Source organism: Glycine max, chromosome 1 (assembly GCF_000004515.6).
Source record: "Glycine max cultivar Williams 82 chromosome 1, Glycine_max_v4.0, whole genome shotgun sequence".
Lineage (NCBI taxonomy): Eukaryota > Viridiplantae > Streptophyta > Magnoliopsida > Fabales > Fabaceae > Glycine > Glycine max.
The window spans coordinates 49,750,326-49,768,645 of record NC_016088.4 but is presented as its reverse complement, the minus strand read 5'-3'; the positions used below and the strand labels follow the sequence as shown (position 1 = coordinate 49,768,645).

The 18,320-nt window shown below is 33.0% G+C and overlaps 2 protein-coding genes across 2 annotated transcripts; both read right to left on the bottom strand.

The window, feature by feature from the left end:
• Nucleotides 1-5,628: 5,628 nt before the first annotated feature.
• LOC100811221 (uncharacterized) lies at nt 5,629-10,261 on the bottom strand. Its single transcript, NM_001254474.2, is given in 5 exon segments — nt 5,629-6,358; nt 7,752-7,879; nt 8,033-8,158; nt 8,974-9,104; nt 9,840-10,261. Coding segments are annotated over 5 exon segments (918 nt in total). The 5' UTR covers nt 10,060-10,261; the 3' UTR covers nt 5,629-6,045.
• Nucleotides 10,262-11,031: 770 nt separating this feature from the next.
• LOC102668039 (protein MAIN-LIKE 2-like) lies at nt 11,032-15,567 on the bottom strand. The gene is made up of 6 exons (XM_006574210.1): nt 15,554-15,567; nt 14,908-15,197; nt 12,410-12,765; nt 11,724-12,296; nt 11,390-11,573; nt 11,032-11,087 (listed from the first exon to the last, which is right to left on the bottom strand). Exons 1-6 carry the CDS (start codon nt 15,565-15,567, stop codon nt 11,032-11,034), a joined length of 1,473 nt encoding a protein of 490 aa, XP_006574273.1.
• Nucleotides 15,568-18,320: the final 2,753 nt, after the last annotated feature.

The window sequence follows — 18,320 nt, the reverse complement described above, 5'->3', positions numbered from 1 at the left end:
AATCGATATTAACTATGTGATGCTAATGTTAATAAATGATACGTTAACATCACTTAGTTAACATTGGTTTTTAGTAAAAATTGATGTTAAAACCTACATTTAAAAATATTTGAAGTGCCTCTACGAGCTATATTTTCTCTCGCACGCACTCTTCCTCGCATTCTTGTCTGCTCGCCTCCTTGCCGTCTCTCCTCCTCGTGCCTCCTCATGCCTCTTCACCTCTCTGTCGCGTTTGCTCTGTTAGCAGGTAAGTTCGTCAACACATCCTCTTCCTTGCGCCTCATCTTCCTCACATTCCAACATTCTGTTGTCACCACCTTAGTCGTGTTTTATCTTCTCCATACCTCGCGACAAATAAGTCTTATTTGGTTTTGAGAAGACGAAGCGCGGGTAAGGCGGTGACGACATCACAATGTGTTTGCTTTATGTCTGAAAATGTGTTCTCTAAAATTGATAATGGTGTAAATGTTAGTGTTATTGTTATTGTGATTCTCTAATGAAGTTTGTATTCGTAAGCTATGGTAGTATTGTTGTTTGTTTTTTATTTTTGCTTGATTTGTGGTTATTACCATGGAAGTTAAATTACACATGTGTTTTTAAGCTATGGTAGTGCATCCTGTTGTATATAGTTGTGGCCTTCTGGGTCATGTATATGGTAGTAGCTTCATGTACACACTGCTAGAAAATAGGCTTTGGTTGCACAGTTTTGTTTTTGGTTTGCATGGTTTTGTATGTATGTGCTTGTTAATGGGACTTTGTGCTAGTGTGAGAATTTTGTCACAACCTTAGGCACCCAAAATAGGAATATCATATTGGTATCTCAAATGTATCATGCATATTAATGTCATTTTATATTGTAAATGGAGTTTAGAAACCATGGATGAACATCAACAAAACTGGAAGGAAATGGCTAACATAATGATGAAGATTAACAAAGAATCAGATGAAATGTTCAACATTGTTCATGTTATTGATCAGGTTAGAAATTATTTCAAGACTATTCTAAAATAAACATGACTTGATATATAACATTACTTTTGCTTATATTAATTTGTTTGTTAAATGTAGCTTTACGATGAAGTGAGTAGGTCATTTGCTATAAGATGGAAAGATGAACTAGACCCTATGTGACATCTGCTACACTCTAGTGGCAACATGCACTCTATCACATATAACTAAGATTTGGTGAGCCCAACTCTACTTGCTGGATGGACGAAACTTAGAGAGTTCTATGGGCTCACTGGAAATCATCAGGTCAACTTGACCCACTACGGACAGAGTGTTTTCCTTCTCACCATCTTCAAAAGCAACTCTGAACCAAAAGTTTTTCCTAAATGACACTCCTTGTACTACCAAGTTCCTAACTCAATCACTTTTAAAGTCCTACTCACTAAGTACAAAGTGACTTGCAGCAATTTGATGAGTAATTAAGCACTCCTCTCTGTATGTCAAATTCTTTTGCATTTCAGGATGTGTCGAGTACCATATACTCATTTATGAAAGCTGCAAGATTCACTCATCTGAACTTGGAAGGGATGGAGTGTAGAATAGTTTATAATCATCATAGAAAGACCGCAAAAATTGGAAATGGATGGAGGATTTTTCCACAAACACATAATTTGCTTCCTCGAACTCAAATTATATTTGAGTTCCTAGATGCAACTTTTAACTTTGTTTTATTCTGCCTTTGTTTGTAACTAAAGTACATTACTACTCTAATATATTATCAATTTGTAAATTTTTGTTTATAATATGTTATTTTGTTTAGAAATGTTTATAACTACCCTTGGTGCATGATATATTGATATACTTTGTTTATAACTTTTGGTGCATGGTTGATTTATGCGTTTTTATACAACTTTAGACGATAAGTTGTGATCTGAATTAATTACTACAGATTGCTAATTAAAAAACAAATATGGTATTTAAAATTAAATCATAAAACAACATCGATTTTTAGGAAAATCGACGTTATTTTCTTCTTACCAACATCAATTTTTAGGAAAATCGATGTTGTTGTTTACTGACAACATTGATTTTTCAAAAAACCAATGTTGGTAAGAATAAAACGACATTGGTTATTCAAAAAACCGATGTTGTTTTTTGCTACAATGACATCATTTTTTAAACAACTGATGTTAATGTTGATAAATTAACGTTGGTAGTTTCAACATCAGTTAATAACCAATGTTGAAAGTTCTTAATAACCGATGTTAAAAGCGTATTTTCTAGTAGTGACAAGTTGCACTCCTCCATCCTTCTGAACTTCTCTTAGAAAGAAAAACTTGATCTTGAAGTGTTTTGTTTTGCCATGGAACATTGGATCATATGCAATTGAAATTACAATTTGGTTGTCAAAAAATATCTGTGTGCTTTCTGTTGGTTCTGTGTGCAAGTCTATCATGAGCTTTCTTATCCAAAGAGCTTGGTTTACCACAACAGCAACATCTATATACTCTGTTTATGCTGTTGATTGAGCTATAACTTCTTGTTTTTTAAAACAACATGAAAACATACCAGAACCTAAAGTAAAGCAATAACCTGAAGTGCTCCTCATATCATCAACACATCCTGCCCAATCACTATCATAATAACCAAGAGGATTGAAACTTTTAACTTGACTGAATCTTATTCCATAATCAATTGTGCCTTTAACATATCTAAGGATTTTTTTTGCAGCTTGAAAGTGAATTTTACTAGCACAGTGCATGTACCTTGATAGTAAACTCACAACATACATAATATCTGGCCTGGTTGTTGTCAAATACATCAAACACCCTATTAAGCTTTTGTACAACCTTTCATCAACCCTTTCAGCTTCATCTTCTTTGCAAAAAATTTCCTTTTGATTCATTGGAGTTGCAGTTGGTTTGCACTCTTCCATGTTGAACTTCCTAAGGACTTTTTTCGCATATTTTTGTCGATACACAAATATCTCATTATGCTTTTGTTGCACCTGCATACTAAGAAAGAATGTCATCTTTCCAAGGTCTGTTATTTCAAAGGCATCTTTTATTCTTTCTTTGAACTTACCAATAAGCTCATTATGACTTCCTAGATCATCAACATAAAGAGATACCATAAGTATGCCATTATCAACTTTTTTAACATAAAGGGTAAATTCACTTGGACTTTTTACAAAGCCTAAGTTCACTAAGTGTGCATCAATTTTGCTACAAAGGTAAAGTCAAATGAAATAGCTTTTAAAGTGTTTTCCTATTGATATAAATAATTATCCAAAAATGAAACAGCTTTTGTTAAATATAAAGCTATCTTTTGATGGAAAATTATAACTTTCCAATTTGACAATTAGGTGTTATATAAAGATATCTCTCAGTTTTCCCCGTCAAATTTAACTTATTTAGAGTCAAATTACCAGTTTGACCTTTCTCAATGAATCAATTAGTCAAACAATTAATTGAAATGATATGTCAAATCCTATCTCTAATTACGCTGAATCTCATAAGGTTCATGAATATTCTAAAAGATAAAAAAATAAAAAGATGTTGAAAATATCATAAACATCGAAAGTTGTCAATACGGTGAACCACTTTATATACGCTTTCAATCTTCAAGATCATTTTACATAACTTAATAAACAAACTCTTAAATAAGTGTAATCCAGATACTATTTGCACCATGGAAGCATTTGAAGAATGAACAGATCGTTGCATTTTTTTTTGTAATTGAAAAGATCCTATGTCTATGTAATAGAAAAAGGCGTGTTTATCATTAGATTAGTCGGGTACATGCATATGCCATGTGACTTGATACATTAATTCCTTTTATCAGTACTTGATACATTAAAGTTAACATTATTTTAGTATAAGATTCATTTTACACCATTTATAAACATTGAAGATTAATTTGCACATATTTAGATTTGGGGATCGATTTAAACATGGCCCAAATTTTAAAAGTTTAATTACATTTTCCCTTTCAAAATAGTCCTTCCTTGATGGCAATCACATTAAACATGGAAAATAAATGGAAATTTCATTTCATTATCATGTCCAGTAAAACCATTCCAACAAACCAAATGCTTGGACAAAATCAGTAGATGTTTTCTTTGGCGAGAAACTACAAATGAGAGGAGGGTGGGAGTCCATTTGCCAACTGAAGTTGAGTGGTGTCCACTAAAACCATTCCAACAACAGTAATGACTTTTAGAACATCTTTAATGCAATTGCATAAGTGACTCACACCAGCACTTCAAACATGATTGCAGATCCTCTAAAGTGAATTGGTGTAGTATTTGGTAAAGTTAAAAGATTATTGATCCTTATAATACTTAAACAATAGAACCTACTACACTTGATTCATTTGATTTTCCTTATATACATCCATATTATTTCCATTCCATTTGAGTAAAATAGAACTCTAATTATGAAAAAAAAAATGAGTATAACTCTAACTTCATCTCAATTTTGTATAAAATAGATGGAATGTGAATATTTTGATATATCTAACTATCGTTGTTTGGAGGCAAAGCACATAAAAGATGTTGTTACAATATTTCATGGTTTACGAACTCCTACTCTTGTTATATATATTTACGAGTTCCTGCTCTGGGTGTTCGTAAGTACATTGATTGTGTATTCAAACGACATTAATTAGTTTTAATAAAATATTTACAAATAATTATTAAAATAATAAAATTAGAACATAAAATACATATTTTTTATATTTAAATTTATATTATTATATTAAGAAAACCTATTTCACCTCAAATATCTTTTAAATTTAAAAATTTTCATTTGTATTTTCCTCAAATACAATAAATTTAAAATACTCAATTTTCTTTAGTTTTTTTCTTTAAAAAAATAGAAAGATTAAAAAAATTTAATATTTTCCATTCTTATAATATAAATTAATTATATTATAACAATTGAGATAAATTTTGGAGTTCTATTTTTTTCTATTAATTAGAGTTTTGTTTCGCTTAAATGAAATGAAAATAATATGGGTGTATGTAAAGAATTGATCAAGTGTAGTAGGTTCTATTTTAGATATTCTTACTTTACCAAATATTACATCATTCTACTTTAGAGAATCTAGACAATTCAAACAAATACAAAAGTGGACATGTGTAACACAACTATGAACCTATTTAAATAAGTTTATCTATAAATATTTCTAAGAGAAAAAAGAAAAAAAAAATTGCTATAAGTTTAAATTAATTTATGCATAAATTAAAATCATCTTTTAAATAAATTATCAGAGAGAAATTTTACAAATTAATTTATGCGAAAGTTTAACGGGAAAAAAATTATTTCATATTTTTTTAAATTTTTTTTCACCTTTTTGAAAGAAATTTGTCCAAAAAAACTATGTAAACCACTACTCCTGAGGAGCTTAACAATTTTTCCTTTAATAGTAACTAAGTTCATTTACTTTAAACTATTGCAGTTTTAGATTAGTCAAGTACATGTCATGTGAGTTTATTCATTAAATTTAACAATTTTTGCAGTAAAAGATTCAGATTCATTTTACACTGTTAATAAACATTAAAGATTAATGTGCACATATGTAGATTTGGGGAGCATGGTTCAAATACTAAAAGTTTAATTACATTTTCCCTTTCAAAATAGTCCTTCCTTGATATTGATGGCAATCAAATCAAACATGGAAAATAAATGGCAATTTCATTTCATTATCATGTCCAGTAAAACCATTCCAACAAACCAAATGCAACTGTAATGACTTTTACAACATCTTTAATTCAAGTGCGTAGGTGACTCACCAGCACTCAAACATATACTAAAGTGGACATATGTGATACAACTATATAAACCACTGCTCCCGAACTTACTATTTTAACTAAGAGTTTAACATTGTTTCCCTCTAATAGTAACTGAGTCCATTTACTTTAAATTATTATGCAGTTTTTAATCCCCCCTCTCCCTTTCCTCTCTTCGAACTATACATGATTTCCTTACACGGTGCCGACACCCATTTATCATGGGACAAGAATATCACCTGTTGCAGTTATAACATTACATGGGGATTCAACGAAAAGTACCTTGCTCTTCACAAAAACCAGTGCTATGATTTAGGGAATCTGAATATATCCATGAGACCAAGCCTCTTCCCATATTCTATAACTAACCAAGCCACAAAAGATAAGTATGCCAAAAGAAAACAAGCGCGCCTGATGAGAACAGCATTGACTCGCCAAGAAAATATCCATGTTGTGAAAGATTGATGTAGCGAAGATAGAAATAGTTGTAGGAACCTAATAAAGGTTATGGAGATCAATGAAGTTAAGAACCCAGTTACAACTCCAGCTAAAGTTTCCCATCTCCAATGCTTGGTCCTTCCTCTACTCGAAAGCCAGGAAATTGCCATCTCCATGGCCCTGATAGGATATCAATACATGATATAAATAATTGTTTGATAAAAATACAGTATTTATAATTAAACTACACATTTATATTTTATATGATATGCTACTCAGATATAATAAATATGTCAATAGAAAAAATCACTATGAACAATTTATAAATTTAGGTCGGCAATACTTTACTGTCATGGAAGCAATGACAGCACTGGGCACTGGCTCTTTCAGGATGACAAGATTGGGGAGCTATGACCACCTAGGACTATCTCAAATCAAATTCACCACTCATTCGAGACTTGTTTCCCACAAGGTTTGTTTAATGGATAGGATATAATGACTCAGAAAACAAATAGCATATTGCCCAGCTTTCAATAGCACATATTAACGTTGATAGAAATAGCTTTCAATACCTTTCATTGAATACAAAATCAACATCACTGACTTGTAAGGATCAGAAGGGCTTATCATATTTTTCTTCAAAAAGATACGCTTACCATGAGAAATGACTCTATCTCACCACTTCCTATCTAGAAAGATCTAATTCTTTGTTCATAAACCTTTTGAACAAAAATGCCAACTACCAATTTTATACATGGACCAAAAGATTGATTGGGGGAAAAAAGATTCATCGCTGTTTTTTTTTTGGGTATATCAAGGAGTTGTTATCATGAATTGATTGGTTGAACCTATGAATTTGAGTTTTTGATCTAAATCCCCACCAACCTATGCCCAAGTTTATTTTCCATCTTCAAATAAACAAACCTGGTCACACTTTCAAGTGGCCACAAAGAACTACATCAACGGTGTGGGTCTTTTTTGTTTGTCACTTTAAGTGTTTACATTAAAAAACAATGGTAGGACCCAGAGAGTAACTTGGGTGTATGTACAAAAGGGTAAAAGGGGGGTTACCGTAGGAAATCATAGCTAATAGAGAGAGAGAATGCAATATCAATTCCGACGTAACTAACTACTGAGCTGCCACCAAGTAAGATGGGGAGTTTGAGAATTCTGTTATGGAGGCTATACAACACAACAGTGGGATGGTGAGAGGAAGGTGGCAATTAGTTGACTTTCGGGAAATAGTGGGCACTCTCAAATTGCCTACCTAGACCACTTTGTTCTTTCATTTTCTTTAGCATTCAGAACCCGTTATCACCTTGATACAGGCCTAGGATTTGCATTACGGTATACACATTATATTATTTCTTTGGCATCTATCAAAGAACTAACTAAAAGTTGAACAGAGATACAGAGTGTTAAGTCTTGAAAATGTTAAGCCTACAAATGTAAGATTAAGAGTTTTAATTCTACAGTCCCATTTTAATTTAGTAATATAACGTATGATCTTATAGCAAATAGTCAAGTACACAATCAAATTTTTGGTAGGTTATGAAAATAGTAGAGTACTTACATGGTAGAATACTGTCTACTCTTCTCAAGAGTAGACTGCTCGTGGGCATCACAGCCAAAAAGATTATCTTGATGTAAATGAACTTTGGAATTGCCAGATGTGTACCAGCAATCATAACTCTCATTGACCTAACAAAGGAGAAAGAGAAAACAAAAAATGACACAAATATAACTGGTAAAAATTGCAACTTTTATACTGTGACATCATTATGAAATTTACACTCAATCAAAGAGGTTCAGCTTGATAAAATAGTATCAAAGGCCACAAGTTGAGACCCCCACCTTAAATTTATATTGTGTAAACCATGCAGCACCAAAATTAGGCCTGCAATAAAGAGGAAGGGCCTCATTGGGGGCCTCAGCAAATGCAACTTGTGTCTGACCAGAAAAATGATCTTTATATTCCACCTGAAACAGTGTAAACACAAATTATTTACAGCTACCCAAAAGAATTACCTAACTCTCTAGTCATCATAATCATTAAAGGATAGACCACACATGAGCTGTGTGCACACCCATGCACAATGAATTGGTCGTCAAATATGCTAGCATGTTCTATATTTAGATATATGGCACTTGGACAAGAGGAAACTGTGTATGTTTTCTAAAACTAAAGAGATGAGCATGTAGGGCAAGAAAGATCAGAAATGACATTACTTAGTGAGAATTAGTTAATAACTAACACCTAAACACTTAAAAGGACTAACACTAACAGTTAGCCACAGGTTAACAAACCACATAAAACTCTTACCACTGATTACCAGTAAAGTTTTGTGAGGTTCTAGCTCGGAAATACAGCCCAATCCTCTATACATAGTTCTGAATTATTGATGAATGTTGGATGTATCCTTTGACTTTGGAGCATTTTTTATTGATTAATTTTAGAGAGGGTGCAAGGAGCAAATGAGGGAAATGTTTAAGACAGTAAGACATGTGTGCAGCTCTTTAGTATATTCGGATGGAGGGGAACGATTGAATTTCTAAGGGTTTCTCTCTGTCCTTACCAGGTGATCTGACTATGGCTTCTTTAAGGCAATCACCCTTGTTGATATGCAGAGGAACTGGAGAGCTTCACTGCACTAATGAACTTGTTTGTTAACACCATTTTCCTTTTCATAGTCATTGTTAGGGAGAAAAGCTTATTTTCATTCTTATTCTTCTAGCAAATATAATATCTGCTTTTACTAAAAAAGATAATAAAAATGGCAACAAGTTATAATAACCTTGAATACTGAAGCCCAATAGTAATCATAGCGGCAGCGAAATTTGCTTCTTTCAAAATGATGAAACACATCCTTTGCTTTATAATTTAACAATCCAAGTTCACATATCTTAGATGACCTAATATCAACACCTGTAATAAAAATGATAACATACAGTTTAGTGCGAGTAATATAAGCAATAACACCTTCAATTCGACTCAAAACTTCTTAACTTAGAAGTAAACGACTATTATCAATTAAACAAAGATCAAAATGGAAAAAAATAAATCAAATCAATCATTATGGAGTGTATAGACAATTTACATGCTTTTCAAAATTAATTAACATTAATATTAATATACAAATACATTTTTGCTATCATGATAAAAGAAACGATAAAAACTACTTTTCTACTGGACAAACTCAACATGGACTGAATATTATTCAATGATACCAGAATAGAGAGTTTTTGAAGCTATCAAAATTTCAAATTCTAGCAGTTTGGAGACCTCAAAAGTATAAACATTCAGCCATTAACATTCACCGCAACAAAAAATTCAACAGTAAAAACACCTAACATAGTTCCGGGTTTCTTACTAAATAAATACACATCTGTTGTGAGCAAAAATAGTACACTAATTATATGCTTTGTGCAAAGCAGACTAGCATTTCGCAGTTCTCATTACATTTTAGAGATCAATATGACCATTTTGAACTGAAAATTAAGTAATCAAGCAGTGTGAGCAGCTAAAGTAACTAAGTTAAACTTGCCAAATGAAGCACATAATCAACTCCCTCTACTTGATTCTACTTTTCCCTAAGTTGAAATTCCAAAAAGCAAAAAAAAAAAAAAAACGCCAACCGAATTCATTGAGGATGAAACTAACCGGTGGATACAATTTTGCACTGTGAGGGGAGAGAAATGGGGTTGGGGATGGAGAAATCGGCGAACATGAGAACCAGCAAGCCAAGCAGAAAGGGAATCGACAGAAAGAAGAGGAAAGGGAACAAAATAGCGAGAACCCATCGCAGTATGAGAAAAACGACGTCGTTCTTCTTGGGCGCTTCCTGTTCCTGGGACTGCGAGTGAGAATCAGGAGGATCCATGAATCTGAAAAGAGTACTTGGTTGGTTGGTTAGGGTTAGGGCTCGGCGGAATCAAAGTGCTGGTGATGCCGGTCACCGGTGGCCGGAACCATTTAACCGGTGATCGGAGGAAAGGGGTGAGTTCGGTTAGAAACGCACAACGGGAATGAGATATTTGTGGGGTCACAGAAAACGGGGTTTGGTTCTTCACGCGGTCATGGTCAAAGAAACACCACTCTAGACTCTAGAGTTTATTAATCCTTCAATTCAACTCTACTCAACTCATTGTGTCTTTGCCTTCTTTTTTTTTTTTCTTTTTCTTTTTTTTTGGGAGGAGGTGAAATATTTCGGCTGCATGTAATAACAGTTGATTATGTTTCTTTTCTTCTTCGTTTTATGATTATGCAATTTTAAGTCTTTTATAAGACATTATCATCAATTTTAGTTTTTAGTGTTTTTTTATTCTATAATTTTAGTTCAGTTGTAATTTTTTTTATAATTTTTTAACATAAAATAGTTATATCACATGTTCATAATGACGTAATATTATACATGACATAATCATAAAATTTTAGCAATCAAAATTATCAATTTAAATTTGTCTTAATTTTCCATTTATTGTTATTTTATTTGCTTTACTTTTTTGTATTCAATTTTTTAAATTATTAAATTAAAAATTTTCAAATAAGAATAATATCCATAAATAAAAATGATAATAATGATAGGCACAAAAAAAACAGTAAAACAAAACTTTGACAAAATAAAAAATAAATAAAAGAAAGAAGGCACAACATAATGGTGCATCACAACAAAATGGTGTATCAGGAAGAAAAAATAAAACTTTAATAGATATGGTTAGGAGTATGTTAATCAATTCAACTTTACTCGTATCTTTGTAGATGTATGTCTTGAAAACTGTCATGTATTCGTTGGATAGGGTTTTTAGTAAGGCAGTTCCAAAGACACTTTTTGAACTGTGGACGAATAGGACACCTAGTATAAGGCACCTGTATGTTTGGGGTTGTCAAGCAGAAATAAGGATGTATAATCTGCAAAAAAGAAAATTGGATGTAAGAACAATGAGTAGATATTTTATTTGTTATCCAGAAAAGTCAAAGAGGTGTATGTTTTACTGTCCTAATCATAGTATAAGAATTGTCAAAAGTGGAAATGTAAGGTTCATTGAAAATGGTGAAATTAGTGGGAGTATAGTTCCACGAGAAGTGAAAATTAAAGAAGTTAGAGTGCAAATCCCTTTAGTTTGTACCTCTAGCAGTAAGTTGATTGCTCTTTTAGTTATTGTTACAAACAATAATGAAGAAGTCAAAGGTCCTGACTCCCCGGTGCTCACCATCGGGCATCCAGCACACGTTAGTCATACTCAGGGCATCCAAACGTCTACGATACGGGGCTCCCTTGATCCCCGTCATATGAGCCTTACCCGTAAGCCACCTGCAGGCCCGTAGGCTCCCCTCATCATAAGCATCATGAACGACGGATGTATGCACTGTAGGAAAGTACGCGTATATCCAATACTACAAACACATAGTCAACATCAATACAAAAAAAAAGATTCAATGCTACTTCAATTTAAATTATCAGTGATAACACGTACCTAGAGAAGTGTAATATAACCGTCCAGCTGCCGTGTAGAGGCATGCGACACGTCGTTCAGATGGTCATACATGTGGACTAATGTAGCTGCTCCCCAAGCGAACCCCCCTGCCTGGGCCAGGTCCCTGAAAAGCCTCCAGGGGCACGACATGTACATGGGTTGAACTCTTGTTGGCGAAAAGAGTACAACCCACCAAGTGGAGCAGATACGTGCGGGCTGCTACAACCCATCGTCTGGCCCTGCACTGGCTCTGATACAAGTCCCGAAGCCACCCCAACCAGACATGAGGCCCACCAGCCTGTCGGGTCTCAAATGTAGCCTCCTCATGACTGACCTCAAGAAGCTCCGTCAATAGACCAATGGCGTCTGAAATAATAAGCGGCTCGAACTTATGCAGCGCGCCAGTGATGGGAAGGTGTAGGAGTGACGTCATGTCATCCAACGTGATCGTCAACTCGCCTACTGGCAGGTGGAACGTGCTAGTCTCACGATGCCACCTCTCGACGAAGGCGGATATGAGTCCAGGATCAGTGGTGATAACAGAACACCTGATCAGTGGACTCAATCCGGTGCCAGCAATCAACCCTTCGATCTCAGGCGTTGGTCTCCCAATTTTATCTACTTTTCTACCGTGGGAGACCAACTTCAGATCGAGTCATTCCTAAATTGAATAACAATTTATAATAACGTGTATATAAAAAACAATCCAACTACAAATAATTTTTATGTAATTAGTCAACATTAAAAACCACGTACCTGTCCACTCCAGATGCTGCTATGTGCGACATGCTCAGCAAAATCGGTCAAAATCGATGGGTCACGTGGTCCACCGGGGAATCCCTCATCTGCAGCAGGTGACCCCAAGCTCCCATCAGTAGCCACTCCCTCTGTCTGAACAGCATCGACGGCGCCTGTCATCTCTGGGGTGGCATCAGACACATGAGGAACATCCTCATGCAACTGAGGCACATCCTCAGGTCTCTCAGTGACGCCCTCACGCAGACGAACCCGTTGCCTACGTGCTGAAGCAGTAGGCCTGCGACGCCGAGGAACATCAGCCTCATGTGCATCCTCACTAATGCCTCTACCTCTACCAGCTCCTAATGCATGACCTAAACCTTATGTTCTAACCATGATTTGAAATCATAAAGAACATTTATTTTTTTCGGTCAAATTAAATATTCAAATAATTGGTAACAAAGCTTTGTCATTACAAATTTGTTCAAACACATGTTTTGTATGTTTCTTACTAATTTGTTCAAATTAAGTTTTCAAACCTCTATTTGCATGTAAGGTTGAAATGCCACTGTGTCCAAATGTATCATTTCACGACTAATACAATTTAGTTTATGTTGTTTCAAAGTACAAATAGTATAACAACAATAATAATAATAATAATAATAATGATAATAATAATAATTATAATAATAATAATATTATTATTATTATTATTATTATAACTAGGTTAACTTATTAGATTTAAAAGATGTTTTGAATAGTCTAAGATCTGAAAATATTTGTATTGCCCCAAGCAAGGATCTATGGTATTTCTACTCATATCCTAAATAAATAAATGAATAAAACAGAAGAAAATATCATTTCCTCAAATATTGTTCTCTCGTTGTTTCATCTCAAAAAGAATAAACTATCCCAACATCGTCAACTAATCCACCAACCATGATGTTGCAATTGGCCCTATCCATGATGGTCTTCAATTCCTCTTGATGATGAAGTAACTCTATCGTATTTTCTTTTGATGCTTAAATGGAGCTCCCTTTGTACACATAATTTATTTTTATTCTTTCATATATAAGTATTTCATAAGCTCTTAATCTCTTCAATGAAGTAACTCTACTTAGGTGCTTAAATGAATTAGGTGCTTAAATGAGTCTCATCAAAATGCTTAGATTGTTACATTTTATCGATTATCTTTATTTATGAATTAATTAAAATTAAAAATTAAGAAATTTTTTAGACTATTATTATGTGAAATATTTATGATAAAAAAAATAATTCAACTATATTTTATTTAAAATGATGGCTATTATTATGCTAAAATCACATAGTTACTTCCCAATGCATATATAAATCACACCAAATATAATTTCATTTTCCATACAAACATAATTTTTAATAACAACTAAATAACACAAACTACCTAATAATATGAACAAATTCAGGTATAATCTAAAAAAAAAAACAAAATACACAGCAAAACATGATCCGCGGAAGAACTTTCGCAGGATATTCCGCGAGAAGAAAATGTATTGTGAATGTATGTATACATGATTTTGATGATGTCAAAGAAGAATCTAACAAGGCTGCTTCAAATGATAAGCATTTGCTTCAAGAATAATTCAAGATTGCTTCAACAAACAAAGCCTTGTTTCAAGATTCACTAAAGACCAAGCCTTGCCTTAAAACAAAGTGCTTTCAAGACATGCAAGGCTCTGGTAATCGATTACCAGGAAGTGTAATCGATTACCAGAAGACAGGGTTGAGAAATAGCTGTTGAAAAAGGTTTTGAATTTGAATTTTCAACATGTAATCGATTACCATATGTTTGTAATCGATTACCAGCAACGAAACTTTGGAAATTGAAATTCAAAAGTCATAACCCTTCAAATTATAATTGTGTAATCGATTACACAAACATTGTAATCGATTACCAGTGGAAAGTTTTCAGAAAATCTGCCAACAGTCACATCTTTTCATTAGATTTGTGAATGGTCATCAAAGGCCTATAAATAGGTGACTTGGGCACGAATTTTAGAAAGAGAGTTTTGCTTGGCAAAAATGTCTTATCCTCTCAAAAGACAATGAGAGAGATTCCAAAAGAACTTCATTGTCAAATGCTCTCTCAAAAGAAATCCTTGGCCAAACACTTGCAAAATCTATAAGGATTCCTACATGATCTTTATTGTAATATTCTTCTCTTGAAGAGAGAATTCTTCTTCCATTCTTCTTATTCAATGAGATTGGTTAAGAGACTGTGAGTCTCGTGTTGTAAAGGATTCCTGAACACAAGGGATGGGTTGTCCCTGTGTGGTTCAGACTTTGTAATGGATTTTACAAAGATAGTGGAAATCTCAAGTGGGTTGCTTGAGTACTGGACGTAGGCACGGGTTGTGGCCGAACCAGTATAAAACTGTGTTTGCATTCTCTCTTCCCTTATCTTATTTATGTTGTTGCTTCTTCTGCATTCTAAGCCTATCCCTCTTAAGATTATTGAGGCCACAAGGTCCAACATGTACCATGCGGAAGAAGCTTCCACAGGTTCTTCCGCGACAACAAAATGTAGCCTGCGGAAGAAGGTTCCGCTGGATCACGAGAAAAATCCTGCAGAACCTTCTTCTGTTGGATCACGCGGAAGATCCTGCAGAAGCTTCTTCCGCAGGAATCCGTGGAAGAACCTTTCACACTTCTTCCGCGGGAGTTCCCAGAAGCCCTTTTCCTACGCGCGGAAGAAGGTTCTTCTCGCAGAAGAACCTTCGTCTTCAACCTCCAGCACCACAGGTCACTAATGTCGTCTATCCTAAGGTTCCTACAACCATTTACGTCATTCAAACAGTTACGAGGAGGTTAGAAGACTAACCTTGATGGCGGAGGACACAAACAACAACTTCAATGGAGGATGCCAACTTCAATGGAGGACACGAACAACAACTTCTTCTCCAAATTTCAAATGGAGAAGGAAATGAGGGCGCACAGGAAGAAGAAGCACGAATGGAGATTGCTGGGTGCACGGGGAAGAAACAAGCGCAGAAGCAAGGGGAAGAAGAAAGCTATCGCGGAAGAACAAGCTTTTTTTTTAATTACGTTACTTTTATTTTTTAAACGAAGGGTATTTTGGATACTTCATTGAATTGCTGGGTGCACCAGCAATTTTGCTAGGTGCACCTAGCAACAGCCATTACTGAACATAGACAAAGCCCAAATTTCAAATCCTTACAATAAATTGTGTTTGTTTTATGTCCATGCCGGACACAACGGGAAGTAGCAAATTTTTTCCCTTATTGGGTGTCTCATCAGCTATGGCAGGCAGAGATAGATAGGATATGCCCTTTTCACCTATCCTTCCTCAGTTCGTTTCCTACACCGTACCCTCATTGAAGAGTGACTTTTGGTACACTAGCAAATTGGAAATGAAAAAATTATACATGATATTCATATTAAATAATTATATGAAAAAAAAAGTCATTCCTAAGGGGGGTTTATTAACACAACGTCTTAACAAGGAAGTGTTAATGTAATATATTCAAATTTAAAGAGGATTCGTATAGGAAAATCAAAAAGGGAGAAATTATGTGTAAGTTGATCAAAGTTAGGGGGTATTATTGTGATTTGCTCTTAATTTTATATTATTTTATTTTTGCATGAAATAAATAAATGTAACATTGAGTTTCAAATTGAAGCTATTCTCATCGAGTCAAATTGAAATGACTCAAATTCGACTGAATTATAGTCTAATTATATTGATTCTCTTAGAATTTAGTTCTAAAGTACTAAATAACTTTGTTTGGGAATAAATTTATGTAATTAATATAATATAAATTATTTTTAGTAGAGACCACAAATATTTATGTGAAACATTTTTGCTTAAAAGGATTAAGAATGATTAATATGTGTGACCAAAAATCTCATTTGAGTATCAAATTGTCAAATATTCAAACTCAAGAATATTAATTAAGTTGGAATAATTCAGTGACAATTAATCCAAAAATATTTGGTTAATATGACCCTCGAGCTGGTGGTTATATTTGATTGCCTAGTATATCCTCTAAAAATGTTAAAAACTAATCCTTCAAAGTATGAATGTCTATTTAAAAGGTGGATCTCTCTTAACATATTTTTTTTAATACACATAGACCTAAGAATTGAATACCTAACTCATGCTCTATGATAATATGACCAGGACGGATTTTTTTTGGGGGGATGGGGTCTCTCACTCAATATCCTTTGTATGTACATGAAAAAAAAAAGATATTAATAGAGAAAAATAGAGGATTAAGTTAATATTTATTTAATTTTCTTCCAACAATACATTTTATACATAAATTTAATAATAGATATGTTTGTAGAACTTTTTATTTATTATAAGTTAGATAATTAAGTAATCGTGTAAAAAAAAGTTGTAATTCTCATATGAGCTCACCAATAATTACATTTTACATTCAATGCGAAACAAATAAAAAAAAAATCCTTATACGCTTATAAAAATATTAAACTTATTTTTGTAAAAAATATTTAGTTAATTTCAATACTTTTTCCCTTCGTAGACTCCTCTAAACTCGCAAAATTTTTACAATAAATATAATCAAATAATTAAATATTTGTTTATATTATTTTACATTTATCAACTAGCTAGTTTATTTTTGTCAAAAATAAAACTAGCTAGTTTATCAACTAAATTTACTAAACACTAGCAATTCAGTCCCACTTTACAAGTAATGGTTATAGCTAGTTAATCAACCTTCAGTTTTTCAATTCCTAACTTCTATCATATTTGTGTCAAAAACAAAATAAAAACTTCTATCATATTAAGATTTCATCTTTTAAACTAATTTTATCAAACACATTAGAAAATAATCAATTTGAGGGGCTTAAATAGCTTCATGAGAATATCTAGTCTAAACAAATATATAATAATTTAAAAAAATCTGCCAAAAATTCGAGAAAAAGAAAAGGCGTTTCTTTTGTTTATTTTTCTTCCAGCTTAGAATCATTCATTATCCATGTGAGTACGTAGACATGGAATAATCATATAGTACGTAGTCATGGAAAAAATTGTAAGTGTGCAAATGTAGGTGGATGAGGCTTTCACGTTCAAGTACATATAATAATTAATAAATGATCATTACAATGTCCCAATGAATATCCCATGCACCTTTTCTCAGTGACCATATATAGTATCCTACTTCTTTACAGCAATATTATTCACTTGTTTAATAGGATCTATCCGAACAGTTGTAGCTTATTACCAACCATATATATAGGTTCATTGAATAAAGTTTTGAATTTAACTCTCATGTACATAAATAAAATTCTACTAAAAATTAATTTAATCATATTATAAATGTTTTTCACTCAAATAATAAAATTATGAAAAAATAATGTTACCTAGTTGTAGCTAGCGCTGATGGATTTCATCTTACTTGGATATGTTTTTTTCCTCCCTAAGTAGTCTTTTTTTTCAGTTTTAATTTGTGCTATTTAAGTTTTTTTTTAGTCATATATAGGAAGTTAGTGTTTTTTTTTTCAATTTTGGTTTCTGTAAATTTCTGTTTTTTTTTAATCTTTGTATGTTTGCATTTTTTTAACTTTAATTCCTTTTAGATTTTATTTTTTTTATTTATAATTCTCATACTTTTATATTTATAAGGATCAAAATTACAAAACACAAACTTACAAAAATTAGAAATGAATAAAATATTTTAAAGAAATCAATTTTTTTTAAAAAAAATCCAAAATTACAAAGAATAAAAATCTTACTGGGACCAAAATTAAAAAAAAAAATACAAAATCATATTTAACACATTTCATTATTGTATTTGTACCATTGAGACCATAAGTGGAGAGAGTGCTTGGGTTTACAGTAGATGTAATGTAATGGTGTGGTCCAGCCGAATGTGTCATATATATATATATATATATATATATATATATA